The following is a 27896-nucleotide window of genomic DNA, read 5'->3' as shown; positions in this document are numbered from 1 at the left end:
AAGAGTAGGAGGTAAAATTACAGTGAATATCTAACTGAAGAAGAGATGAAAGGAAAAGGGTAAAATGAGTTAAGGGCAAAATGAGTTAAGCTAACTTAGGTGCTGATCTACTTGCTCACCTATAGCTGCACCACTGCTATGGGGCCCATCCAGGCACTGTATACCATGAGAACAAATGGCAATAAATATACACAGTCTTATACACCTTGCAGGGCACAGTCATCATTTCACATGAGTCCTTTTCCATGTGCTTAGGAAGTTCAAAAAATACTAAACGGAAGAGCAGCTTCCACCCTGATCTGTGCTGGAGCTTCCCCCAGCCGGTGAGGCAATCTGCACTCTGCTGTGCTGTGACTGAGGCCCCTGTAGCTGCACAAGGGTGAACTGAAAATGCCACTAAAGGGGATAACCACAGTTTAAAGATGATTAGAAGTACAGGTAAACCTTAATATGGCAAACAGGTGAAACATAGACATCCTTTTCTACAGACAGTACTGGTATGTCTGTGGTGGTTAACCAGTTACTACCTTGCTCATGCCCAGACACCATGCACTATTCTTAAGTCTATTCTTATTTGTCTCCTGGTGCCTTCTGCTCCTGTTTATGTGAGGTAGCATCACCAATGAAATCATTTCCCCATTTAGGCATGTGTCCCAACCTAACCTCTTTCAGCACCATTTACTTCTGCAGAAAAGCAGTCCTTAGATCAGTCCCAAGGGTCATTCACTCCTTTTGACCTTTTCCCTTGTAATTACCAGGGCTCCATAATAGACTTAACCATGGTCATACATCATTATTTGTGGCTGTCATTTACCCTACCTAGATCCATCCATACTAAATCCCCATCCTTAGGAAAGCTGGTGGCATTACCTTGGGTGCAGAAGGAAGTTTGGGAAATATGGCTGCTCCCAAGAAACTCAGAAAAAAGTCTCCAACAAGATGGTGCCACCAAGCCACCCTGATCATTGCAGCAGACAAATTACCTCCTGATTCGTTCTATCCCAACAAATGTTTGCAAGGGCTGCCAGGAAGCAGCCACATTTGTTTAATCAGAGCCTCTGGAAAATTAAACGCTTTTGATGCCTGTGATAGATATCACCTTCCTCCCCCTCTCTTGCTCTGTTCCCCAACCACAGTGCTAGATCTGCTCTCCTCCTCTGCAGCACAGTGAAGAATGGAATGCAGATGAACAATTCAGAGCCGATAAATCAATCTTGTTTTACTTATTCTTGCTTCCTCCTCAGCTTTCCTCCTACTGCTGTCCCCTGCCACACAAATACACATACATATAAGTACTGTCTCAGCTAGGTCAGTATTTTTCTTTCTCCTTTTGTCCCATGGTACATAACAAATTAACCTCATTAGTATCAAGACTCCCACCACGCCTTCTGTACTCTGGCTGGTGCTACATCACCTGGGTTCATACTGGCCTCTTGTGAACCGAACTCCCACTGCAAAGAATGCAAAGGACAGTTATGAATTTTAGAATATACCCATGCCTCTTTCTAAATAGGTTTTTCTTTCTAAAACATGATGTTCAGATAAGATTAATCAAGGAAGACTCACACAGGGAAGAGATAATTAAAAGGTTTTTCCCCACTCTCTTTGCTAAGAAACCTGGGGAGCGACAACTGGCTAATTTGGTTGCAGAATACACCCTGCAAGGTGCTGGTACACAAAACTATCACAGTGAGATTGGTTATGAATTCTGCTTGGTTTCTAGTTGTAGACTAAATAATTATTTCCTGTTAAAAGATAAATAGTTGTTTGCTCTTCCTTGGGTGTTAAGAAAGTATTAGCAAAAAAGAAGTATCCTTCTCAAACCTCCTAGTAACAACAGGAACCTGGGCCTGGGCAGAGAGGATCACAGTACAGACTCAGCTCAAAAAGGAAAGGTTTTTGCTGCTTTTTCCCTTTTTGAAGTGAGGAAGATGAGACTGATCAGGATTCACAACTTGGTACATAGCTATTCACAGCTGATGATGGGAATAGAGATGCTTGTTTCTGTCAATACAGAACCCATCCTGTAGGCTTTTACAGTGCTCATCTGCTGGTTTGCTATGCCTCTGTCTTTGCTTTTTTTAAACATACTTAAATTGCTATCATGTTTCACAAAATTATAATTTAAAAAAAAAAGAGGTAGTTTTCATATATGTCCAGAGCACTTTAATTCAAAAAGGATTTTACAGCCATTTTTACTGTGAGAAAGCTGTTAAGAATTCCTCACAAATTAAAGGAAGGCATGGATTGCTTCTTTCTATACAACCTCAAATGTGTCAGAGCAGTGAAATAAATTATGCTATTTCAGACATATCATGTTGTGTTATTTTTGGTAGTTCCCAGCAGTTTGGCAAAACAGGAAATGCAAACCACCACCATGAAAGGTTCTGTTACACTTTCTATAATCAGTATCACGCATGGATTTTTGCCTAGTGATGACAGTATTTAACATCTCAGGTATTTGGTAGCCATGCTTATTTTATTGTGGTCACCAGAAACATCTGCAATAGCAAAATACTTCCATTCAAATAGGAGCTAATATGGAACTTGGGAACGTGACTTTTTAAATGTCTCAGGGAGCTCAGAAGTCTGTATATTTATAATTGTAAAAGTGATATTAACAAATGTATCAGTGGGCACTGGTAGGGGCACTTAGCTCTGGTTGGCTGCCTTGCTTTCATGCTCTGAAATCTCTCCTGAGTGGAGTGGACTTGTTCCTGAGCCAGGAGTTCCAAAACCTGATGCTCACTAGCAATTATACATGTTATATACCAAGCAGAATTGTGCAGTCTTCCTAGCCATAAGCACAGAAACAGGAGTAAAGAGTAAATGAAAATCTTATTAGGAAGCAAGTACCCACAGCACAGAGAGATATTCACTGGGTAAACCAGTGCAATCTTTGGAGTAAATAAGTTTAGCTCCATTGAGTGTAATTAATGGTATTAATTTATTCCAAAAAAGTTTTGTCCATCTTATATCTGGATGAGCCAGATGTTATATATATGTATACATTATGAACAACCACACTGAGGGAAAACTGTAGGGAATAGTCCTCAGGACTGTGTTTTATCTTTATGCTTTTAACAGGAATGCTGCATCAAATATAGCTTGTCATAAGAGTTCCTCTTTTTTCCTGTCCTTATCTGAACTCAGATTATTCCTGACAGATGAATGAGGTGAGCACCTACTTTTGCAGCAACTATTACTGTCCAGCTATGGCCAATATTGCAGAGTGCTGTGGCCAAATGTCCATCTCTATTACAGGAGAGTGTCCAAATTTTGCTCTCTAGCTTGAGAAAAACAGAGTACAGTGCCTAATAAACCTTTTTACTTAATTTTCTTGTATTTTAATGTATTATAACAACTGCAATAACCTCATTTCACTTTCTTCAGTCCTAGTAATTTGACATACAAGGTTCAGAGCCTTTCAGTTCAGACAGAACCATTAGATCATCTAGTCTGAACCATCTCATACTAACATCTGGCTTAGATAGGTAGATACTGAGAGGTGTCAGGGAGACTATTTTATCAGTCTTTATATCTCCATTAATTTGATTTTAGAAATAACACCTAACAACCTATAATGGGCCTTCTGCAGCTGTATTCAACAGAAGCAAATTGGCAAAAATGCATGAAAATTGGGGAAATTACAACAAAACAGAACAAATGTCACATTCTCACTAAGGGACTGGGGAAGAGGTTTAACGCTCCTAAGCCAATTTCCCTCTTTCTCTGTTTGAGATCCATTTCTCATCCATGTATATCTACAAATGGACATGTCTTCCACTAGATAAGGCCAAGACTGTTGCATCTGTTGCATCTTACAGGTGGCTCCATGACTTAAGTCGTACATGAGGCAGTTTCTGAAAAATTCCCTCCTCCCTAGTCATAACTGTCTGCAAAAAGAACAGTTCACCTTCAATGAGAAAAAAAGCCATTTTGTGGCTACATTTCTGTAATATTTATAATTATTTCTGCAATATTATAATTATTTATAATATGACTTTCCTTACCCATGTGCAATAGTATAACTAACCTGAAATCAACTTAAAAGTGATTATTGGGCAGAATTGGGTTTTTTTTAAAGACAATTAATGACAGGTTGTACTGCTGGTTACTGAAGGTCATTAATTTTTACTGTGATTGTAGGAAATATGTCCAGATATTTACTTATAGTACAAATTACAGAAATGATAACCAGAAAGGAATTAATGCACATCTAAACACATGCACATATAATATACAGGGCCCAATTTAGATGCTTTTTAAGTCTTAGCCATAGGTGGGAGTGCATTCATGCTGAAAGCCGGGTATTACTGTGGGAACATATTGAAGATACAGATGCTGCCTTAGGCAGCCCTTCTTCCCACGCAAATCCTCCTTTGCCAACACTTCGATCGGTCTGCGTGGATGTAAGGTGCTGAGATAGAGTAATGCAGGCTCACACACGCTTCTTATGTCTGCTTCAAGCCTGCACTGCAACACTCTTCTCCCTAGTCTTTGCCACAAAAGTGGCAAGGTATCTTTTCACAGGTTAGCTAGTTTCTGGGTCTTTGAAGGATTGTAAAATGAAGTTCAAAATCCAAAATTGAGCTAGCTGCAATTTTTCTCTACCCATCTGCAAATGCATTAAGTGGTAGTGTGAGCCAAGTCAGAGAATGATCATAACATGAGTGGTAGAGGACGTTTGAAACTGCACATGGAAGAATGTAGGTCCTGAGCTTGATGGCATAATGATGAACTGTGTTGTTCTGACAAGAACAAGACAAGAAAACAACAAAAGCTCTTGCAAATTCCCAGCCATGATTTGTCAAATTTTTTAAATGCCCAGAAACAAAAAGGTGCATGCGTGTTTGTATTTCCTGATGTAGGTATGCCATCCAATCTGCCACATTAAAACCTGCCACATTAAAATCTGCCACATGCTGTCTCTGCATCTACCCTTGATATATGTACTCCAGTTGTCTTTTTTTTATTATTTTTTTTTGTAATATTACTTTTTCAGTGTGATTTTCACTCTTCAGATATCAAACACACTGTCTATATTCTTACCCCTTCTTTTTCAATTGAGCTTTCCAAGGCTGTTTCTGGAGTCAATAGAATCCAAAAAAGAATGTTGTACTGCAGTGCCAAGTAACAGACTCCTTGAAATTTTCACCCATGTATTGTATCTAACAGCTCAATGTCTATTCCATAAGCTTGCCAGGGAGATGGGTGCACAACCTCTCTTCCCACTCCACCATTCCACAGTTCAGTTTCTGCCAACCACACAGAACACATGAGGAAGAGAGAACTCTCTACGGCACTTTCTTGTTACTTGTGCAATGGCATGTTACCACATGTGCTGACTACCTTGTAAGCAAGTAAGATACTTCCACGCTGCAAAGACTAGATAAGGCAAACAGCACAGTGCGACACACTTATGTGGAAAGAAAAATCACAAGGCTGTGTAACAGCTCCATCTGTCTCTAAGGCAAAGAGTCCTCACCTCAACTATTATGACTCTCCCTCTACAGGTGGGATATTATAGAAGCTGCTGGGTTTTGTAGAGAGAGTAGAGCCCAGCAAATGTTCAGCCTCTCAGAAGACTGAATTCTGTTGAGTCCTGCTAGTTCTGACCATGAACTCTTTACAAATATTAAAGAGAATAGGTTTCAGTTTATGAAAATACCAGCTAAGAAAAATACAAAAATATAAAAAATGTATGTATTTGGGAAAGCAGATGAGGAGAGGCCTTGAACCACTGTTCTTGCTCACACTCAATGTAGCACATGCTGTCAGCCATCAGTCACTAGAGTACAGTTTTGACTCCACTGAATCACCTCTCATAGCCAACAACTAGCCTTTCAAATAGTCAACTTCCCAAACAGCAATTAAGGATTAAAATTCAGTAGGGAGGGAAGATAGATGCAAATCAATCTTTCTTATTTCTTTATCTTCTTGAAGAATTCTTGCTTACTAAACTTGTATTACTTTGAGTTTCACTAGGGGAGATCTCTACTGTCACATTCCAGAAATCAACTAAACATCCCTACGTTTCTTGCTACTCTTGAAAGGATTTTGTGGATCGATCTTACAATTGACATGGATTGCATACAACAGCTTTCTATTGTGTTCCCAGTTCTACAATCCCTGGGAATAGTTGTTTGAATCTTGTTCAGATGGAATGAATGGAAAGCACATGCTGGTTCTGCAGCTGATAGATATGCTTCTTTCATAGTGACTCAGGTACAAGAGGCTTGAAAACTTTTACCTTTCTTCATAGACAGTGAGTCCTTTATTCAGAGTCCTTTACATAGCCTGATATCCACTCTAGTGCTCCACACTGCCCATCTCTTTTGACAAATGAAGCAGATTAGCAAACACTCCTTATTTGCCAATTTGAGGAGTTCTGTCCTGCAGCTCTCTGGTCTCTAAGCCCCACATATCGGCTTTGTGTAGTTTCCCACGACTGCATAGCCTGAACTCAAACACAGGCACACATTTCTAAGCTGTTAGCTTACAAAACCACATCAACAGAACCTTGGAGAAACTAAACCTCTGTCCCTAAAGGCATCATCATTACAATTCACCCTGTAACTACATGAATTATAACCAAGTTTGGCCTGCTGGGAAATGGAGTGTTTTTTGCATCCAGGTTACTTGGGACACTGATCTACTTTAAATGTCACTGAACACTAACTTAATACATCATGCTGGAGGGCAGCCTTCCCATTGGTAAGAGACCTTCTGCTTTTTTTTCCTTCTCCCAGTAAGTGTTGCCATACCTGAAATGAGAGTAGAGGACTGTGCTCTTCCTGGGTCAAGCCAGCATAAGGAGTTGTCATAGAACAGAGGGAACATATAACCCGGAACAAGCAACTAAAATCCATAATGATCAAAAGGGCAAATTGTTCACTCAAATTCACCCAGCCATTCTTGTTTGTAAGACTAGGAAGACAAGAAAACTAAAGGAGTAAGACTATCCAGAAAATTAAAGGAGCTTATTTGAATGGATTGGTGCCCAAATGCTTTTGGTACATAAACAGTCTATGGGAAGAATAATTGGGAAGATACAAATGAAAACAGAAGCAAGTAACCTTTCAGCTAAATATTAGAAAAATAGCATCAGGCTGTGGAATCACCTTCCAGTATAAATGGAAGAAATAGCCTAGGTTATTTAAAAATTAGCTGGACAAATCACATGCTAAGTTCCATGCTCACTGGCAACCTAAAAGGTCTTTTGTCATCTACAGTGGACATTATTCTATCCCGATTACAGATGTAAAATGTATTAAGCTTAAGTACAAATGTCATTTATTATATCCTACTTTGGGTGCATCACTTATCTAATGGGATGTCTCCTAGGAAAGCAATTTAGTAGTGCAGCCAATAACACTGTCTGCAGTTTAAATGGGACAGAATTAGCATAAATTCAACTTAATAGGGGCACGTTTAGCTAAGACCAAGTAATTGTGCTACATCACAGCAAAATTCTACAATCCTGAAGGTTTATAACCACTAAATGAGACTATAGGAAAAATGCGTATATGAAATACCTGACTAACAGAATGGGTGGTTTTAAGCGCAGTGATTTATTTTTTCATTGCTATCACATTCTGTTGCTATTCGAGGTTTTTTAATGGCCCCTTCACTTAGTTAGTATGGATACTTATCAGAATGAGCAACTTTCCAAGTACTTGTACATTCTGTTCCACTACCATACAGAAACCCATGCCTTGTTATCATCTAGCACTGGAAAACAGGTGGTGGATGGCTGCTTTACTTCAAAATCTCCCAAAAGCATTTAGATTCTGATACAATTGCTTCTAGTAATCCTTGCTAAATTACAGAAAATGACCTTATTATATATTCCAGATTTTCCTCCTCCTGAGCAAGATGATATAGTCAACCAAAAATTAATCTGCCAGCCTAGAGATCTAGACAAATGCTATTACTTTTTGTAGGTAAAAGAAGAGTCCAGGCTTTGTTAAAGGACATGAGCAATCCATTAAGAATAGGTAATCTAGAACCCACAGAAACATGTTACTGCAAGAATGAGTCAGGCAGTAATCATCACAACATACTTATAAATAGCACAGAAAAGCATGAATTCAAAATGAACTTCTCACCTCATAAAGTTACGATACAGAGCAAGTCATGTGCCAGGGAGGTGGTTTGTCTGTTACCTGTCTCCTATGCCAATTCTTGATGGAAAAGTTCATCATGCTCTAGGTAATTATACGAAACTTTTCTTCTAATTTTAGATGTGGACAGCCTGTCAGTGGCAGACTCCCTACAGTTACCTTTCAGTTGTCAATGTGCCGGTTGTTAGTCTAATTTTTATACCACTTCCTCAAGAATAAGACAGCCATCAGCTTACTCCATGAATGACTACATGATCTCCCTTGGGTTCACTATTGAATAAACCTGTATTTGTCCACCAGACAAATACCTGATATTCACCAGATAGAGTAGTATTTAAAGCACCTCCTCGCTCTAGGTGATAAAAAAGAAATTTCATCATCTACCTTGGTTATCCACAGACTGAATGGTTGGCTGCCATATTCCTGAAGAAGAGGAGGTATAATAAGTAGGTTAAATGAGTGAGGGGGAAGGTATACAGATATAAAAGGGATCTGTAGCAGCAACTTAATACCTTCCCACATGGAACAAGAATTTGTAGCATCAGTGCATACCATTTAAAAAGTTCAGAGTAGGAACTGGAACCATTTAACTGAATCACTAGAAAATCACAGCGACTAAGTAATCAATTCTACAAAAGTGTACACTCAAAAGTCTGTACAGGCTCCAGTTCACTGGTTGTATCAAGCTTATTTTAACTGCTGTACTCTGTATTCACCTGTTTTTCTCCATGCACGAAAAATATAAATCAGATCACACAGAAATTGTAATCATGAAATACTTTTACAATTACTTTGTAAGGAAGGAGAAAACAAAGTGTGTGTGTGTACATCTGTATGTGTGGTCATACTTGTGTGAAATGTATCTTTAAACCCCCTGCCATGAGAACTCTGAACACAATATTTACTCATCCCTCAAAAAACCACATATCCTGGTACATAGGAAGTTAGTCACTCCAGAGAGGAACATGAGGTACCATACTGTGAGCTGTATTTCAAATAAAATGTGTTCAACTGTTTCTATTATAAACCTGTTTCCATTATAGTACTATCAGTATCTCGGGCAAAAGTAATTTAACTGGGTGAAGCAGAATTGGAAACAGTACTTGGAATTATTATTTGAAAGAAAATAATTTCACCTGCCTGCTGGCTTATTTAAACTTTGAATAAAAACAGGAATGTGTATTTTTTCTTTCAAAAATGTTATGAAGAGTTACTTCCACTGAAGTTTCTCTTAGCCTTCAAGTAATTACAGGCAACACAGAATTAAGGTATGTCCTTATTCCATGCCCCTTTGTCTTGAAATTCCAAGCCTGCCAAGTTTCATCATGAAAATTACCAGAGAATAAGGATTTTTCCATTTCCAATTAGTTCTTCAAAGAGCAGTACTATGAAAAATAAAGGGGAAGAAGAATTATCTCAGTTATCTACCAGTGTAAGGTCTGCTGACTGCAGCAGGAAGAAATGAACACTAAAGCTGGGCACCATTCACCTGGCTTCTCAAAGCATCTGGTACACAGGAATCAGCTGAATTGGCTCAGCTTGTGACTTCAAGCTTCACCCATCTAAAATCCTGATCCTGGTAAAGTCCTCTAGGAGTTAGGACCTAGCTTCCGACAACAGACAAAACTAAAAGACCAGCCCCCATGCCTCAGAAAGAGTATGATCAAGAGATAAAGTGAGGCCAGAGAACACTGATGGCAGTCATCCATCCACAGAGGTTATTGAAAACAGCAGGTTTTTCAGGATGTCCTAAAAATTCGTGTACTAGCATCTCAATACCTTGAAAAGGCTGTGCGAGAAACAAAGAAGAAAAGAAAAGCTGAAAGCAATGTCTGATCACCTGTTGACCCCTCCATGCGGCAGCACAGCAAAAAGCCTTTGTGACTTATGTATGGCTATATAATTTCCTGTTCGAGGAGTTTTGCAAACATTATACTTAGAATTGAAAGAAAAAAACCTGAGGTGAACATTTTACTGTGAACAAAGGGACAAAAATTTTCTGCACCTGGGTGATAACCTACATTAGTTACCAGTTATGTTAAAATTCCTATTAGCTGCCTCTCACATGAGGCCCCACATCACCATCCAAATACATATTTCCCACTGCTTTTTCTAATGTTTTTAGTCTTTAACTTAAGGCCTTCAAGTCACTGCCTTCTTGTAGAAAAAAAAAAGCCCCCTGAAAGCCTTTAAATACTGTACCCAGAATAAAAATAAGATGAGCAGCTGAACATACCTATCAAATCCATGACATGCAAATTCAAACAAACCTAAACTTAAGGAGACAAACAAATGCATGCCAATCTGTGTGAAACACTCACTGGATTGTTCAGACAGTGCCTTTACACTACAGAATATTGCCCTCTGGACTTCATACAGAAAAGAGAAAACTATTAAAATTCAAAGGAAAGCTAGGTTTGTTTTTCCCAGTTGATGAATTTGTTGAAAAAGTGACCTTTTAGCTCAGTTTCCCAGAGGTGTGAACATTTTTTCCATATTGTTGATATATGTGCCAACTTAAAGTAAGTTATATGCAGTAGGTGTTCCTAGAAATATGAAAACTTCAGAGTTTGGTTGGACAGCCATTTGAAAACAGATTGCTGAAGGGGAAAGAGACATTGCTAGTTCCTCCTCTAGAAAGGTGCTCTCTTTCATTTTTTTCTAATTATATGTCTCTGTTGATATCAGACTTCCAAAGAAATAATGGAATTAAACTATCACATAGGTTTAAATACTAAATATCTTCAACAATTCTTTTCTTCCATGTTGTGCTTATAATGCCCAGACCTACTGTGTAACAAACTAATTTAAAATAATCAGAGGTCATGTTCCTTAGTTTCGATAAGTTTTCTCAAAAATCTGTTTACCTTGGCAGTAATTTTGAAGGACGAGAAATATGCAGTTTTAACGGTAATATCAGTGAGGCTAACTATGCCACTGACTCCTGCAGGCTTGTATTCACCTATTGAGCCATAAAGAGCATTGGTATTAATACAGGTCACATATGTACACTTCCCTCAACATACCAATACACCACCTTTGTAATGAAAGAAAGGCCATCATGAAGGAGCACGGTGCCTATGATAAAACCCCCCATTTTGAAATAGAGACTGTAGCCTGCAACTTCTAGTTGCATAATCTAGTCCATAAGCATCTACATCACATAAAAACTTCAGAAGGCTTAACAGACACCAGATTCCAGATTTGCCCTTTATCTTCTTTCCAAACATCTTTATGTATCAGGCATTGTGCCTAAATATTTTCCCTTTTTCTTTTGAAAAAAGTGTTTTTCTTCTTTGGGATTTTATTAAGATTCAACTAATATTTGTATCTCAGTATTTTTCTTATGTATAAAAAAAAGACCAAAAACTATGTAAAAAAGAGGTCAATCCACATCAATATTTCTGTCATTCATTATCCAGATATAGGGCAAGAGCACACTACACACAAGAAATGTAGGTCAAAGACTCATCACTGCACATGCTAACAAAATAAATAACAATGATGTTCCATTTACATAGTTTAATCTTCTTTCTTTCAGAAAAAAAGCCATAAATAAAGGATAAGAGTCAGTCCGGGATTTAAATCTGCACAAGTAAGTAACTTATTACGCAGTATTGTGGCAGCATGGAGTACTTTAGAGAAGTAATTAAATGTTAAATAATGGGACTCAGTAATATCCAAAATGGGTGTTTTTCATGTTGGAATGAAGAAAGGGATGTGATTTCTCCTTGCTGATCATATGTAGGATACTGCACTTTGTAAAAGAATCTGGTGAAAAAATCTGAAGCCCAACTAAAGAAGAGCTTTGTCCAAGTAATGAACATATAGTAAATATTATCTGCATATTGAGAAATACATAGGAAAAAATGTTTCTGTAAATAAATTGTAAAGAGATAGTGGAACACTTTATGCTCTTATCCTCATTTGTGATTGAGCAAGTCGGTATTTAAAGTAAAAATAGCCATTTTTCAGCTCCATCTAGGCAAAAGCTCATCTCTCAGTTCTGCTATTGCTGTGCCCATGGCAACATTTTCCAATACAGAGGCAGATTAGTGATTAACCAAGGAAAACATTAGCTTACTGTAACACATGACATGTTTTGACAGAGACATGAAAACTCATTGGCTCAACAAAATACTAGAGAGGATGTACAGGTCTATTGTTAATGTATATTCATATACACTACTACACATACATGTGGAGTCAGTATACACTGCAATTTAAACATTAATTCTTGCAATACGTTTGCTTCAATTATCAATAGATGACATTTGTATATTTTTAACTGACAATTTAGACATTCCTTTAAATTGTGAGAGTTTGACTTAAAATCATTCACAATGAATATTATCCCCTTTTTTCTCTCTTAGTTATTCTGATCTCACAGTCAAAAACTAGGAGCAACTTTAGTGACTTAAAAAATGAACATAATGCTGGAAAAAACAATGAAATTAATTTAAAATCTAATAACTGCTCTGCACCAGCATAGGTACATATATCGTGGACAGGTTTTTAAGATCCTCTAGGTAACCACATAGAGCATAGAGGTACACTTTCTACTTTTTAATTTTATTCAGTGCTCTTGTCCAACATTTTGGAGGCTCCTATCTACCTTAACATTGTAATTCCAAACAATCTCTGTCATAGCTATTACAATAACATTGCATCCAACACTGCTGGCTCTGTATTGTTGAATAACATCTATTAGAAAACACAAACACATCTCCTAAAACTAAACCAAACTAAAACAAAAACCAAAACCAACCAAACAAAAAAACCCTTCAGAGAAGGCTGCAAAAAGCTATGAGTATCCTGAGACAAGCAGGTGGTTACTCATGTAAACAGTCCACATCACCAACAACAGAGTTATTAGAATTATTATCAGCTGAAGCTTTGACTGGCTGCTGAGAATACTTTGATGTTGCTTTCTTTGAACACACAACTCTTCCCTCTTTTCCCCCAGGTCAGGTTTAAGAAAAAAGACTGCAATAACAGTACAGTGAAAACACTGCAAACTGTACTTCAAATGAGAGAGCAAGGAAAATGTAGCTCACAGGTCACTAATGTACAAGGTCGCTGGTATAAGGCAGTGACAACTGGCATCACTTTGTATTATGCTCTTACAGGATGCCCTTTTTCTCCCCTCTTCCTTCTCTAAGCAGACACAAATTGGTATTTTATTCCTCTGCTGAATTTGTGACATGAGATATGAGATTTCAAAACAGAGAATGGACTCTGTTTTCAGGGACAGCTTGAAATAAGGTATTTATAGTAAAACAACATATTTATATAACATGAGAGAGAAAAATCTAACAAAATGCTTGAAATGTATTCAGCATTGAAACCTTTAGCACATCATATTCAGATCGGTTTGTAGTTTGCATATCTCATTACATGCATCTAGCTGTCAAAGATGAAGAATTCAGCATCTAAAATCACAAAGTTCTGGAGAAGCTGACAGCAATGGTGGTAGGACACAGATATCTTTGTGTCAGTATGACACTTTATGTGTGGGCCTCAGCTACAACCACCGTGGGCAACAGCCACACGCACACACATGAAGAAAGATTGTTGACCTAGAATCCTAGGATCATAGAGTTGAAAGGGACCCACAGGACAGGCCCAAGAATCACACCATGTGCCTGAGAGTATTGCCCAAACGCTTCTTGACCCATCCTTTTATTTGTGAATTTGTTGACCTACAGCTCAGAAGGCAAGGTTCTTTCTGGCTGTTGTTTCAGCATATCAAGGTAGAATTTTAGTATGGAGAAAGAACAGCTTTGGATGGAACAATGCAACCTCTTTTAGAAGATACACTGGGATACCTTACTCAATACTTAAAAATGCTTTACAAAAATGAAGGCAAAAGATATGCAGGCTTTCCAGAAATTGCTAGCATCTATCTCTGTCAGCCCAACAACATTCTGTAACTCTGACAGAAGTCTCTTCTTGACAAGTTCTTATGCCCTACTACTTATAAAATACCTAGTCTGCATAGAGTTTATATGTTTGTACTTTGTGCAATAGTTTAAGTAATGCCAGTTATCTAAAAAAATTCTAAGGTATTTGTATGGTCCATTTCACAGCCCTGTTTTTCATATGCTTCTCCCATAAAAGATTCTTGGTCTATCTTGGGAAAAATCCTCTCATTTGCCTACTCTCAATTTTTCCCAAAATCAAGACAGAATCATGTCAAGCCTGAATTTTATGTAAGCACATAACCCTTGATTTATAGTTTTCATTGACTGAATTGTCTTTTCCGGTAATCATTTAAAACTCAGGCAGAAATAGGACTAATAAGCAGACCTAGGCCTCTATCCAGGCAAGCACTCAAAAGTGCCAGTACCTGCCAGGAAGAACTCTGCTGAAATTTGTGGGACAGATCTCTTGCTCTGGACCTCACAGCCAGCTCAAGTGAATGGAAACCCAGCTTGCAGCACCCAAAGTTCACAAAACGAATAAATAAATTTTAAAAATCCCAATACAACAATCTGTGTCCACTGGTCTGGATATTTACTTCTTAATTTTTTGCCATTTTATTATGCAGTTGTACTCATCAAGGTCCCTTCCAACCCAAACCATTCTATGAGTCTATGATTCTATTAAGTGTAAAAAAACCCAATCTAACAATCACAGAATCAAACAATTCAAACAAAAAAACCCTAAGCCACCACATGGGACAAAATGACAATGAAAAGCTTTACCCAGTAATTCTCGGCAAAACCTCTGATGCAGATGTAGCACGGAGGCATTTTCATTCTTTGTGTTCATTGTGTAACTACATAAAAATTACACAGAAAACCAGCAGAAAAATGCCGTCAAATGGCATACATTGTATCTGTCCCAGAGGATGCACAGTTCTGCTACTGATGAGCCCTTGGAGTGAACCTGCACCACAGGAAAACATTTTTATATGGAGCTGAGATTATGAAGTCTATCTAAGCTGTTTCTTTAAAAAGCAGTTCTAGATATTATGCCTGTAAATCAACATTTTTGTTAATGAGACGGTGGTTGTACTGGCTGACTCTACTGTCTGAAAATCATAATCCTGAGATTTAGACTGCACTCAAATGGGTCATATAAACCCAAAACCTAATCACAACAATTTTAAGCATTTGCCTATTTGGCTGGTATTTATTTATAAGTCACCTCCAGCTGTTGGGGATTTTTGGCAGAATCTCCATTTGCATGTAAGGCTTCCAAAAAGATAGGACTGGTTCTACTCCTCAACTCTAACCTCAGCCTGTTACTCCCCATCATGTACAAACTCTGTGTTGTCTCCTCAAAAGCTTTCCTTGTCCTTCAAGTCCCCACTATGGTCTCCTGAAGCACTCTCTATAAACCACTCCTGTGAGCTGTCTTAAATTACCTGATACAGACTGAGCAAGAGACAGGTTCTTGCTGGTGCGTTGAATACATATATCCAGCATTCTCCATCATTACTCTTTGTGTTGTTCATTTATTCTTCGTCGTTTTGGCATTTTTTTCTTTCAATTAATTTTTTTTGGCTCTTAATCTTCATCTCCACTTTCCAAAGAAAAATGGTGAACAAGGCATGCAGCTCTCAGCAGGAGCAGCAGCAACACTCAGAATGAGAAGAACAGCAAAACTGACAGCTGTGCTTTTCTGCACTGAGCACAGTGGGTAAATCAATACCCCGGCAGCCCTGCTGCCATCTGTGGAGTTTCTGGAGCAGACGGGTTATTTATAGAAACTTGTTTGCACAAAGCCAATATTTACCTGTCGGTGCTGTCAAAATTTGCAATCTATCTTTGCTGTTCCCCTGCTGTTTTTCATGTCAATAGTGGAATTTTCCAAAAGAAAATACAGTAATGTTTCCCCCCACCCCAAATATTCCCTTCCTGCAAGGGTTGGTTACATTAATTGTTGCAGCAGGAATGCATCTGGTTTCCATGGGGCCTTGGGGATCCTCCAGAATGCCAGAAAGCTAAAGGGATGTCAAAACTAAAGAGCCCATTTCTCTGTCTTGTTCCAACAGCAGCAGCATGGCTGTTCCCTGCCAAGGCCAAGCTGAGATTTAATGTTACAGAAAAACAATCATCCCCACCCCACAAACCAAAAAGGTTTTCTTTTGGAATGTTTGGCGGCTGCTGCTACTGTTGTGACCTTAACTGTTATTTTCAAGCAGGGAAGGAGCTTTAATATAAGATTTCAGCGTATTTGCCTTTAAAGTGAACTCAAGTTCTACAGCTAAGTCCCAAGAATGAAATGCATGGGTGATCTCAATCCTGATTCCTTGCAGGCTGACATTTACATCACCAAACTACAGGCATGTCTGAAGGAGACAAAAAAGAGGAACTGACATCCGATTTCCCAGTTTCTTGAGATCAGAGACTGGACCTGACTGCTAGGGCAGGGTGAGATACTGGGGATGGCTTCTGCCACTACCCTTGGGTGGCTATTCAAAGGCTGACACTAACTAAGACTATCCTCACAGAGCTTTCAGTGGTTGATTTTCTGAAAAAAAGGAGTTATTTCACAATGAAAGATAAAGTCCAATTGAAAATGTCAATCAAACCCACCATCATAACTGTATCATTTTCCATTTCAACTAATGCAAGAATGTATCTGCTCCTGTAAATCACCGAGAGGCTCAGAGTGCAAAATCAGCTCCTGAGAGCACCTTGAGTTCAGCTCTAAGTGAGCTACCATCATCCAGTGGGTCAGCTCTCTGCCACATCACTGGCTAGCAACCTGCTCATCCTGCAAGCTTGCAGGGCAGGGCTGGAGAAAGCAGGGACTTAAAGCAGGGCAGGGCTTAAAGCAGGGCCAGTAGATGCATTTTTCAATAAGTGGTTTAGAAAACAAGGATTAAATTATTCTGTCAGATGAGGAACGGATTCTGTGATCTGTACAGCAAATACCAGTGGAAGTAGGACAGTGCTTAAAAACATGCCAGTCTGGAAGCCATCTGAATAATGTGGGGAACAGGTGAATAAGGACACTGAAGAGCAGGAGAAAATCTTCCAGATTTACTTTTGTCTATTTTAATATTAATTACTGAGCCCTGTGACTTAAACAGCTTCCTAGCCCTTGGCTAGGAAACAGTAGAGCCAGAAAATGGAACAGGGAAATTTCTCATTCTTGTTTTCTCCACTGAGACTCACAAAAAGGTTCCTCTTTATATAATGCGGTTTCAGATGGTTTTTGAATATTATTTAAAGAGCATGTCAAAGCCACAACAAAGTAATTCTTCCTCTTAGATAAGGTCCATGAACTCCCCCCAGGGTAAATATTAAAGAGCCTGCAGGAAAACTACTTGTTAGACAAATGGAGCCACAGATGTGACTTTCATCTGGTGCACAAAGCAGGGATGTTACATACAAGGCAGACATACCCAATTATGAAAAGTACTATTTTTAACACAGACATTCCTCCAAAACAAAAGTTTCCTAGATTTTTACTTTTTTTTTTTTTTTGGGGGGGGAGAATTTTCTAGTTTTGTCTCCTGCACTAGGAGTCTAGTTTTATTTTTTATAACTGACATCAAAATTTTTGAGAGCTGACAATGCTCAGGATCTCACAGGATCAATCTACTGGTGACAAATGCTCATCATATGTGCACTATATCCACAACTGCTAATTTTTCTTTTCTTAACACAAATATCTGGAGCATACTATGGAACCTTCAGGGCTCAAAGTTCTCTTGCACTCAGATCTATCCACAGCCAGAACATGGTACTTTTCATTGCACTTCATTATTAACCAGGTTTTATATTTGTAATATCAATGTTTCTATTGTGCTTTTCCAGACCTAGTCTAGCTACCACTGTGCCATTGCTCCATGTTGATTATACAAATATTTGTCCTGTACTATCAGAAAGCAAATATTGGCCCCTATGTCAAGTCTTTGCCAGGGCTTACAGCAATAAGAACGCCCCTCAAAAAGAAGAGAAGGCTGGTGGAAATGATAGTGACAAAACACTGGCTGATTTTAAATACTGGACTGAAGCTTGACATATTCATGGATACCCAGAAATTCTCCTTAACTACAGATAGCACAATAATACCAACTAGCACTACTTGAATAAAGAAGAGTTAAAAACTTGACAAGGACCATAGTCTGGACAGCGCCTGAAGGTTCATTTCTCACTTAAAATTCCCAAAACAATCCCTTTTAATTTATGCACTCTGCTAATATTTAAATTGCACAGATCTAACTGCTGACTGCCACAGGTGCCTTTGTATGACCTCGGACACATAATTTAATTCTTTCATGAGTTATTCTCCTTTTGTCTTATTCCCCAGAGCTGAAGAGTGGCAACTATCACATCTAAGAGAGTAGACAAGGCAAACTAATGCTACAGGTGGTATTAGTACCTCTCATGTATGCGTTGCACACACTAAGGTTTTGTCACTGCCATTTAAGGCTATGAGAACAAGATCCAGGAGGGCAACTGAAAACACTGGGTACTTTTGCTTTCCCCTGAATTACCTAGGAACTTTGTCCAAGAAATGTAATTTTCAGATACCATTTCATATAAGAAATGAAATCCTGAGATAAGCAATCGCCTTGATTTGTCCTTTGGCACATTATGCAGGCCACTTAGTTCTCCATAAGGATCTACATGGCTTAAAGAACATTGGGAACAGGGAATGTCATGCCCTGAAGCATGCAACAAGACAGCTGGAATAGAAGTTTAATGGTCTCCTCTGCTCTTATGTCTATTACTGAGTTCCAGGGATGGGACCTAGGTGACCCATGTGATCCTTTTCAGTTCAATGTTTATTAGTCTTTTCCTTTTGTCTGTCTGATTTAAAAGAAAAAAAGGAAACAAGCTGATTGCAGCCTTCAGCATACGTGTGTGATTAGGGTAATGAGGAAGAGACCATTTTACTAAGCAGTTCATGGATTCTTTCTCTCTTTCAAATTTCAGAATGCAGCTGGTTTCAACCTCCCAGCTGGCAAAGAGGGGACTTCTCACCATAAGTACTCTGCTTAATCTGGGGACTTCTCAAACAGACACAGCTGAAGTAGTGACATGATTATAGGCCTTGGTCAAGTGTTGCAATGCAAGATGATTTATACTAATCAGCATTCTCTAGAATCAGTACAAAACAAATCCAACACAACTACAGATCTCAAAAGAAGTCTTTCTTAGCCACCACTCTTTTCTTTGTCTGAAAATACCCTCTTGGCAGAAGGTAGCTAAGTAATTAAACATTTAAAGCAGCAAAAGACCAGCACACAACACAGCATGGACATCAGAAACATCACTGGCATGTGTTAAACACCTCCTGTAAATTCCTTTAGGTGTTCACGGGTTGGTTGTGACCATAAGGAAAACTTAACCTTTCTCAAATTTCAGTACAGTGGTGCTCTCTATACCTCTAGAGATTTCCAAGTTGTCAGAAGCCATCCATTTTTATTCATGACAAAAATCCCGTCTATCTCTGCTCTGCTGAACACTGAAAGGAAATGCTTATGCTAAGACAGATGTGCAAATCTCCTGATTTGTGAAGGAATAAACCTGATATACATGGGCTATTTTAAATCCAGCTTAAACCCCAATTCACAGGCAATTTAGAGGGTTAAAGAAGAAAAGGGTGAGGGGAGAGGTGGATTTGGCTGGCTCCACCTAGCTTTCATGGCACTGTGGAAAAGGAGCCCAGATGCTTTCTTGCTGTGCTCTCAAGATGCAACTTCTCTCTCTGTCAATTCTATTTTGCTTTTGATGACTCAGAGCAAAGTGCCAGCATGCATGTGGCCACTACGTGTTACCTGCACACTGGCATGGTAGATAGAAGGATGTGGGAAAAAAATGTAAGTAAGCTACAAAAGTGTTTCAAAAGAAAGAAAGAAAGAGGAAAGTTACCCCAGTCAAAATCTCAGAACAATGGACTTTGGACCAGATTCCAATCTGTTTCTCACACTGGATAATAAGCCAGATTTTGGACCCAAAACCGGTGCTATTAATGGACAGCGATGTACTAAAAATGTCAAGAGAAAAGCATCTGTTTTGAAACCTTTAAAAAATACAATACATAGGAACTAGAACAGGCATTTCATAGAATCATAAAATCATAGAATCAGCCAGGTTGGAAGGGACCTCTGAGATCAAGTCCAAGCCTTGATCCACTACCACTGTGGTTACTAGGCCATGGCACTAAGTGCCACATCCAGTCTTATCTTAAAAACCTCCAGAGACAGAGAATCCACCACTTCCCTGGGCAGCCCATTCCATTGCCTGATTACCCCCTCTGTAAAGAATTTCTTCCTAATATCCAACCTAAACGTCCCCTGGCAGAGCTTAAGACCGTGCTCTCTTGTCTTACTGATAGCTGCCTGGGAGAAGAGACCAACCCCAACCTGGCTACAACCTCCTTTCAGGGAGTTGTAGAGAGTGATGAAGTCTCCCCCGAGCCTCCTCTATTCCAGGCTGAACAACCCCAGCTCCCTCAGACTCTCCTCATAAGACTTGTGCTCAAGTCCCTTCACCAGCCTTGTTGCTTTTCTCTGGACCCGCTCCAGCACCTCAATATCCTTCCTGAACTGAGGGGCCCAGAACTGTCTACTCTAGATCAAATTCTAGCTGGTTTAATTCACCTTCAGTAAAAAAGGCTCTGCCTTACTGGCCAAATGCAAGCCATACCTATGGCTCCAGAAACACGAACAACAGCCTGTAGCAATCCAAAAGGAATCCAAACTGTTCCTCACATCATAAACCTTGCCCACATCAGCTCTATCAGAACATGAGCCCTTTTGCTCACAAACATGATCAGGGTCATTAAGATCCCCTCATTAGCAGAATTTTCCACTGTCTATGCATTGGTATGGATAGGCTGAGAAAGGCCAGACACTGGAACCTCCTTTATTTTGTATAGGAGAGCACATAAGCCTGGGGAATGGAGAGGGTGTTTTTAATTAATCAAAAATAAACAAAAGTGCCTGAAAACATAGTGAAGAATAGAGGCTCAGCCTTCTGTAGGTCAAACCCAAGGGCTACATTCATTACCCTGTACCCTGGGGCAACTTCATTATTCTCAGCTAAGCTACACAAAGGATTAATTTAACCCTCAGAAAAGGGTCAAGAGAAACTAGGAGAGGAACAGAATAATCCATTAATAAAAGCTATAAGGATACATGTTCATAAAGTTTAGTTCAAATGCCTCCTTTCAGTTGCTGTTTTTATTGCAAACAAGTATATACAGTAACATTACCATTTCTATTCTGCTCCATCTGCTGTTGTCACAGCCCTTTCTTCTATTATATATTCTCAAATGACTTTTAATTAAAATCATTTATATTCTCAAAACCTGTAAGAGCTGGTGAAGTACTCTGAGGCTTGTTCATGCATCTACTTGAATTTTTTCTTTTACTTTCTTTTAACAAATTCATAAACTGTATCTCTAAGCCAGAGAACAATTATTTTTTTTTGTTTAATGAAGCTGCTTTCTGTTTTATAGCTAATTGTTTCAGTTGTGGGTTGCAAGCAGTGTTTCTATTCCAGAAAGAGAACACTGTCAGGTTCTAAAGTATGACCATGTACCTTAGATGTAAAATTGTGCAATAGCCCATTATTATATCAGTTGCCACTATCGAGCTAGAAAAAGAAAAAAGGGGGTGGAGAGACAAGACAGTAACAGCAGGAACATCCTAGAACTCAGCATTTTTTAAATGCAGGGACACATTTTTGGTAGCTATTTATATTTCCAATCTTTTCTTCCTTGAAGATGGCTGGTTTTTGGTCAGCATGGTGAAGATGCTATGTTGTCTTCTATTTGTTTTGATGAACTAAAGCATCCCAATGTAAATGGAAGCACTGTGAAATGTAAATGACACAGAAATTACTGAAATACTTTTTCCAATCCCAGGACTTATGCTAAGACAGTTGTGTAAGTAGAAACAAGGTGGAAAATAACTCCGTAATACACATCTCATTGAAGGTGACATACCTACTGTCTCCAAAGCAAATAATATGGCCTGTTCTCTTATCATCCTTCCCTTTCCTTTTCTTGAGAAAAAGCAGTCATTCCTTCCTCCCCAGTAAGCCAACCTGAATGTCTCCTATGACACAGCAGGCCTGCACAGCAGGAGGACACATTGGCTCTGGTCATGGTGGGGGACACCCCAATCATGTAACAGTGATGCTGCCCACAACCTTCAATATTTATTTGACCCAGCATTGTTCAACAACCAACCAAACTGGTATCACTAGTCTAGTTTAAACCTTGACAGTGCACAGCTACGGCCTATCATTTAACACACATTATATAGTATATATATACTTATATACTTACTCAAATGTTAGCTCTTTCAGACACAAATTTGGCTCTAACACATATAAAATTGAGTTTTGAAGAAAGATAGCCCTCATTTGGATCCAGTGAGACAGAAATAAGTTTACTGAACACAAGAAACAATTTCACGTTTAGCACATAGCACTGAGTACTCTTGCTTCTCTACAAAACTACTTTTGTTCAAGGAAATTTCACATCTCCTTTAAGAAACTAGAATTGTAGTATTTTAACTACAAAAGCATCCTTGGCTAATAAATGGGTTTACATTTGTAAACTTTATAGCAGCTCGTTTGCAAGGTAACATAAACCCTATGGGCACAAGTCTATTTTTGCTTGCTCTGTATACTTTATACCTGCAAAATCCTGTTAAGTCAGGACAGTGTTACTGCTCATGGATGACAGAGGTGGAAAGTCAGGGAGCAAGAGTGAAGTTCTCTTGCTTGGTTCAAGGTGGCACAACAAATCTGTGGTGGATGGAGGAACTGAAGCAGATTGTGTCAGTCTGACTTAGTCACCAACCTCACCATGAGACAGTGCTTTCTTTCTCCTTCGCTGCTTCTCAGAGATAGGATGCCTGCCAAATTCAAATAATACCATCTTATTCAAGGCTGGTCTTAGTGTTTCCATTTTGGATATGGCACAACTGCTTTCTCCTCCCTTCACAACACACACTGCCAGCTTCAACAAATTTTGGCTTACTGTTCTGCTTTTCCCCACTCTTCACTCTTCTTTGCCCTCAAAGACTCCAAGGACTTGCATCCTGCTTTCCTCCTTTGGATTTTGCTGAGCACTTTCTGGCCATTATTCTGCTCTGGTAACATTCAGAGCAACTTTAAATTATCTTTCCAGAGCTTTAGAGACAAGTCCCTTTGCTAGCTTTCCTGGTTTTAACTAAGTATAATAAAGATTTCCAGAAGAGATATATTAAATTAGCATGTATGTAATAGCTTGTAAGTTAGCATCATGTACCTCTGCAGCTTGTTCCTATGATACGCTTGGAGGGCAGCTTCTAAGTGACCAATTTGGCCAACACAGAATTTATTATGCCTCTCTAAGAGTCAGTTGGAGCCCACTGATGTCACTGAAAAGCTACTGGATGTCATCTGTAAAAATCTGTAGCCTAACTCCTGATACTCACACTGTTGAAAACAGGACCACTGGCTTTACAGTATTATCCTGTTACTTTTCCTTCTGATTTTTTTTATCTTAGGACTAAATTGCTAAAATAAAACAGAAAGGAATGTAAGGTGCTATGATTTAGTATTTAAAAGAGATCCACCTAATTCTGAAGGCTCATTTACAGCTTTTGGAGGAGGAAGGTGTTGCACAGCAATATGCTGAAGAATTGGCTCCCCTTCTCGTTCTTCCTAATAGCAACCTAGAACATGCAGGGTAGGATATCTGCACTGGAGGTGTTGTAGGCAGCTCATGCTGATATTTCAGTGAAATCTTTGATAGTTAAATGAGGTATTCTGTCTTATTTACCCTGCAGCAAGGCAAGCCTTACTAAAGCAAAGCACTTGGGGAGATCGTGGACTGCCAGATCAGTGAGCAAAAGTGAACAGCCTGTACAGGAAAGCTCTTTTTCCACAATGCTAACTTAAGTTTTGCTAACTTAAGTTTTACCAGAGGTGAGATTTCTAAACAGGGATGATTTTCATCATTACTGAAGTAAGGCCACCTTCAGAAGAACCAAATAAAAGAATGACATTTAAGCATTAGACTGAAACCAACTACTAGACAAGCCAAACTCTTTTCAAAGAAAATTCAACACCACCTACCTGCCTGCTAGATTAAGCCACTTTCTACTGAAAGACCAGTAAGTCCTGTGTGGCTCCTGATGAGATCAACACAACTGACTGCAGGGGGTTGGATTATCATGTTTAGAAATTGATGGTTAAGGATCTTGAAATACTACAAGATTAAGAGCAGAGCAGACAGAATCTCAAGTGATCAAATGCTGCTCTCAAACACACACAGTTTAATCTTCCTTTCTATCAATCTCCAAAATACACATAAAATAGTAGAAATCAGTTCTTTTTCTTCCTTTTCAAGCTCACACTTTCTACAGTATTTTCAGAACTCAACTCCTTCTCAAGACTAATAACAGCAGGAAAATGACTTCATTGGTAGGTAACATCTTTAGGCTGTTTTACAGCCTTGTTTCACTTAAACAGTATGTATACTGTTGTCAGTATGGTATATGTACTAATTTAGCTACATTTTTTTTGGAAATATCTTTTAAGTATGGCTAAAATTACAGGAAAAAAAAAATTAATGTAGCAATACAGAGATCTGCATTTTCTGCAGAAATTTACATTTCCAGTGATGATCCTGTGAGTTGTAGTAGTAAGAAGTCTTCTACGACTACAGGGCAACCCAAAAGGTGATGTATTTCTAGATTATTTATAACATCTATACACATAGAGATGATAATTCTTCTCCTTACTTCAGCAATGGTAAGTATCCTATTTATCTTCTCCTATTACATAAATATGGATTTTCTGATAATTTCTAATTGGATGCATGCATACTAGTGCCATATCAAAAAAGCCCTCCTGTCTGCAAGACCAAGGGACTCAGTTTTTCTAAGAAACCTGTTATACTTTTCAAAGTAGCTCAAATCATGTTTGGATAGCATTTGCATATTCGAGTAACACCAATGAAATCCATGCAATGACTTCTGTGACTAGTTCTGCTTAGCACAACAGAGAACTCCAAGATTTGTTATTAAGCAACATGTTCTTGATACAAATTAAATGCACTTTGGTTAATTATCTCCTTTGTTTCCCACATACACAGGGAAAATCAAAGAAACAGAGAACTAAATTGTAAAAACTGTAAATAAGACCTTTTTTAAAAAAATATCTACAATAATGAAGCAGTCTTCTTTCTGGCCATTATATTGAGACTTGTGCCAGTCCATTGTAGAATTAAAATAAATGTAAAATGTTACAGCCAGAATTAAAGTGCTAAGCATTCACAGCAGGGCTTGATTATCAACCTATCATGATCTAAAGCACACGCATCTACTTCTGCTGAGTCAATGTAGTTTCAAAAATAATGGATTCTTTTTTAAAAAAGATTCCCTACTTCTTCAAGGCTCTTAGGGTTAGCATGGACTATTTATAGGCATCAGTGAAAAGAAGGAAATCTTACTTTGCTCTCCTGCTGTTTGCTGCTGGCAAAAGTAGCTTGCAGGTTTTCTGTAAAATCTCTGTCATCTCTTGACAAAACTGGAATTATCAACAGGGGACAATTGCATGGCAGCAAGATAAATCAGTGCCATTACAGAATAACTTGGAAGGATGAAACAATTTGATTGACTGTGCTGCTGGACTGTAGCAGCCAACTTGGCTACAAGTAGTTTCTTTCTCTTCCTTTCTCCCTGCATCCTGAAAGCAAAGCAAGTAACGAGCTGTTATCCCTAGTGTAACATTCTTTTTTATATATCAGAAACCAAAATTGTTACTTGTTTTGCGACTGACTCACATAGAGCTCACTGACATCTTTCACTTTCCTTAGGAGATGTCTTTTGACTCACTTAACGGTACAATTTGACCACTTCACTCCAGGAGGAAGATAGCCCCTTGATTTGGAGGACCAGCCTAAAACTGATGAGAGTTTTGGCACTTGTTTCAACACAGCCAAGGTTTTGCCTTCTGCACTGGTGTTCCTTTTAAGCAGCTTTTGAGTTTGGACCCTAACCACAGTGTTCATATCAGCAATGGATACTGCTGAGGTGACTGAAATCACAAAGCAGGACTGCTGTACTCTGCACCAAAAGTGACACACAACCTGTGACGTTCACCTTCGTGGGTGCTCTGTGGCACTGGTAACAGATGCTCCAAATGGGCTGTGGCATCAGAGATGCCAATAGCCTTGTTAAGTTAAATGGTTTGCCAGCAGTAATGATTCAGAGGCAATGATGAGGACATCAGATCAAGGGTATGATCTTAAAGGATCTGGATTCAGGCCCAGGTGTCTGCCTATGCAGGAGATCATGACAAAATGTGCACATTTCTTTACAATCATAAGAACTACCACACTGTGATTATCTTCTGGCAGCCCACTGCTGCAAACTGCAACAACCTCTGGGATTTTGGTGCAATAAAGCCTTTAAATCATAGTTTGGGAAAACTCCTGGAACAAGCAGCAACTGAGCTCTGGTGTTTAAGTTTAAAATTATACAATTAGCTGTGGAGCTTTCCTATACTCTTCCCATTACAAATTCGTCAATTATCTCTCTGACAGAAACCCCTAAACTTCATTCAATTACCAGTACCCAATAACAGTTAACAAAATTAGAAAGTGTCTTTTTCATTCTTTACTGAAATCTGACAGGAAAGTGCTTTATAAACCAAAGAATCTGACACACATCCAGCAATTGTTTATCTTACCAAGCCAATGATAAATGTTAACGGTCAGAACTGTATGTCTGAAACACTTGATATTTACTCCATCAAAGACATTCTTAGTTAGAAGTTTCTTACTTATACCTTAAATATATAATACTAATTCAAAGCCTTGAAATTCACTGAGCTAGAACCTTTAGCAGTGAAAACTGTTATTAGGATTGGTGCAAAGTTCAGTCTGGGGTAGATGCCCATGACTTCTGAATGATGGAAATCCTGCATGCAGAGGTGGATTGATACATAATTTCATGCACGAAAAAGCAGATCTTATTTTAAGTTTCACTTGTACCTTTTCAGTACCATTAGAAATGACCATAATTCCACTTGCCATTAAAAATGGGACTTAAGACGTTCTAAGCATAACCCCAAACACTGTGTTGCTGTTTGAGATAGGGTGATAATTTGAACAGGGGATTTTAAAAGGTAAGTTGGGATGTGAGAAAGACAGAATTTATTTCTGAAACAACTGTGAATAGACTTTCCACTCTTTTATTAAATATTTAACTGGGTTACAATAGCATTTAAAGGCAGAAAAATTCAAGACCAACTATTAACATATAAATATAATCCAACTCCTCATTGTAGTTTCAAAGCATCAGAAGTGTTCCTAACTAAAGCCTTTGCCTTTTTACTCTGTGCACCAAAGCAACTAGGGGTGTAGAAGTGAGAAGTTTCATGGACATTCTGCATCCCCTTGCAGCTGAGAGCTTGAACTGATAATAAAGAGCCTCACATCAGGGATGCTCCCCTTTCTAAAAGCTGAGAGGAGCTTCTGTTGGCCAAATGGCTTAATTCCACCCTACAAAAGGTGAGTATGGGGAAGGGGTAGAGGAGAAAGTCCCTTGTGAGGGCACAGAGAGAATCAAGAGAGAAACCTGGTTGATCTACAGGCCTGATGTATGATCCAGTGACTAGTTGCTAGTGCCACAGATACCTTTTAACCGCTTGGGTTGAATACAGGGACTGTAAATTAGTTTTCTTGCAGAGCAAGGATCTTCCAGCCACAACACTCCTCAGCATCATGCTGAATTATCTGATGCAGAGGTGATAACCTTGTGGTGCTGTCAAAACCTGGGACACACTTCTCTTG

General features: G+C 38.8%; 1 protein-coding gene across 5 annotated transcripts in view; it reads right to left on the bottom strand.

Annotated features, from left to right (window-relative positions):
* Nucleotides 1–27896, bottom strand: part of ELMO1 (engulfment and cell motility 1) — a 315174-nt gene that overhangs the window by 48846 nt on the left and 238432 nt on the right. The window contains exon 1 of one of the 5 annotated variants that reach the window (XM_017823400.1): nucleotides 15499–15711. The exons of the other annotated variants lie outside the window; for them this stretch is intronic. Within the exon in view, the coding sequence (XP_017678889.1) occupies nucleotides 15499–15588 (90 nt within the window). The 5' untranslated portion in view covers nucleotides 15589–15711. Of the gene's footprint in view, nucleotides 1–15498; nucleotides 15712–27896 lie in introns of those variants that run through there. 5 annotated transcript variants of the gene reach the window in all.

This window comes from Lepidothrix coronata, unplaced genomic scaffold (assembly GCF_001604755.1).
Source record: "Lepidothrix coronata isolate B3197 unplaced genomic scaffold, Lepidothrix_coronata-1.0 Scaffold3, whole genome shotgun sequence".
In the NCBI taxonomy this organism is placed as follows: domain Eukaryota; kingdom Metazoa; phylum Chordata; class Aves; order Passeriformes; family Pipridae; genus Lepidothrix; species Lepidothrix coronata.
This window is presented reverse-complemented; position numbering and strand designations above follow the sequence as displayed.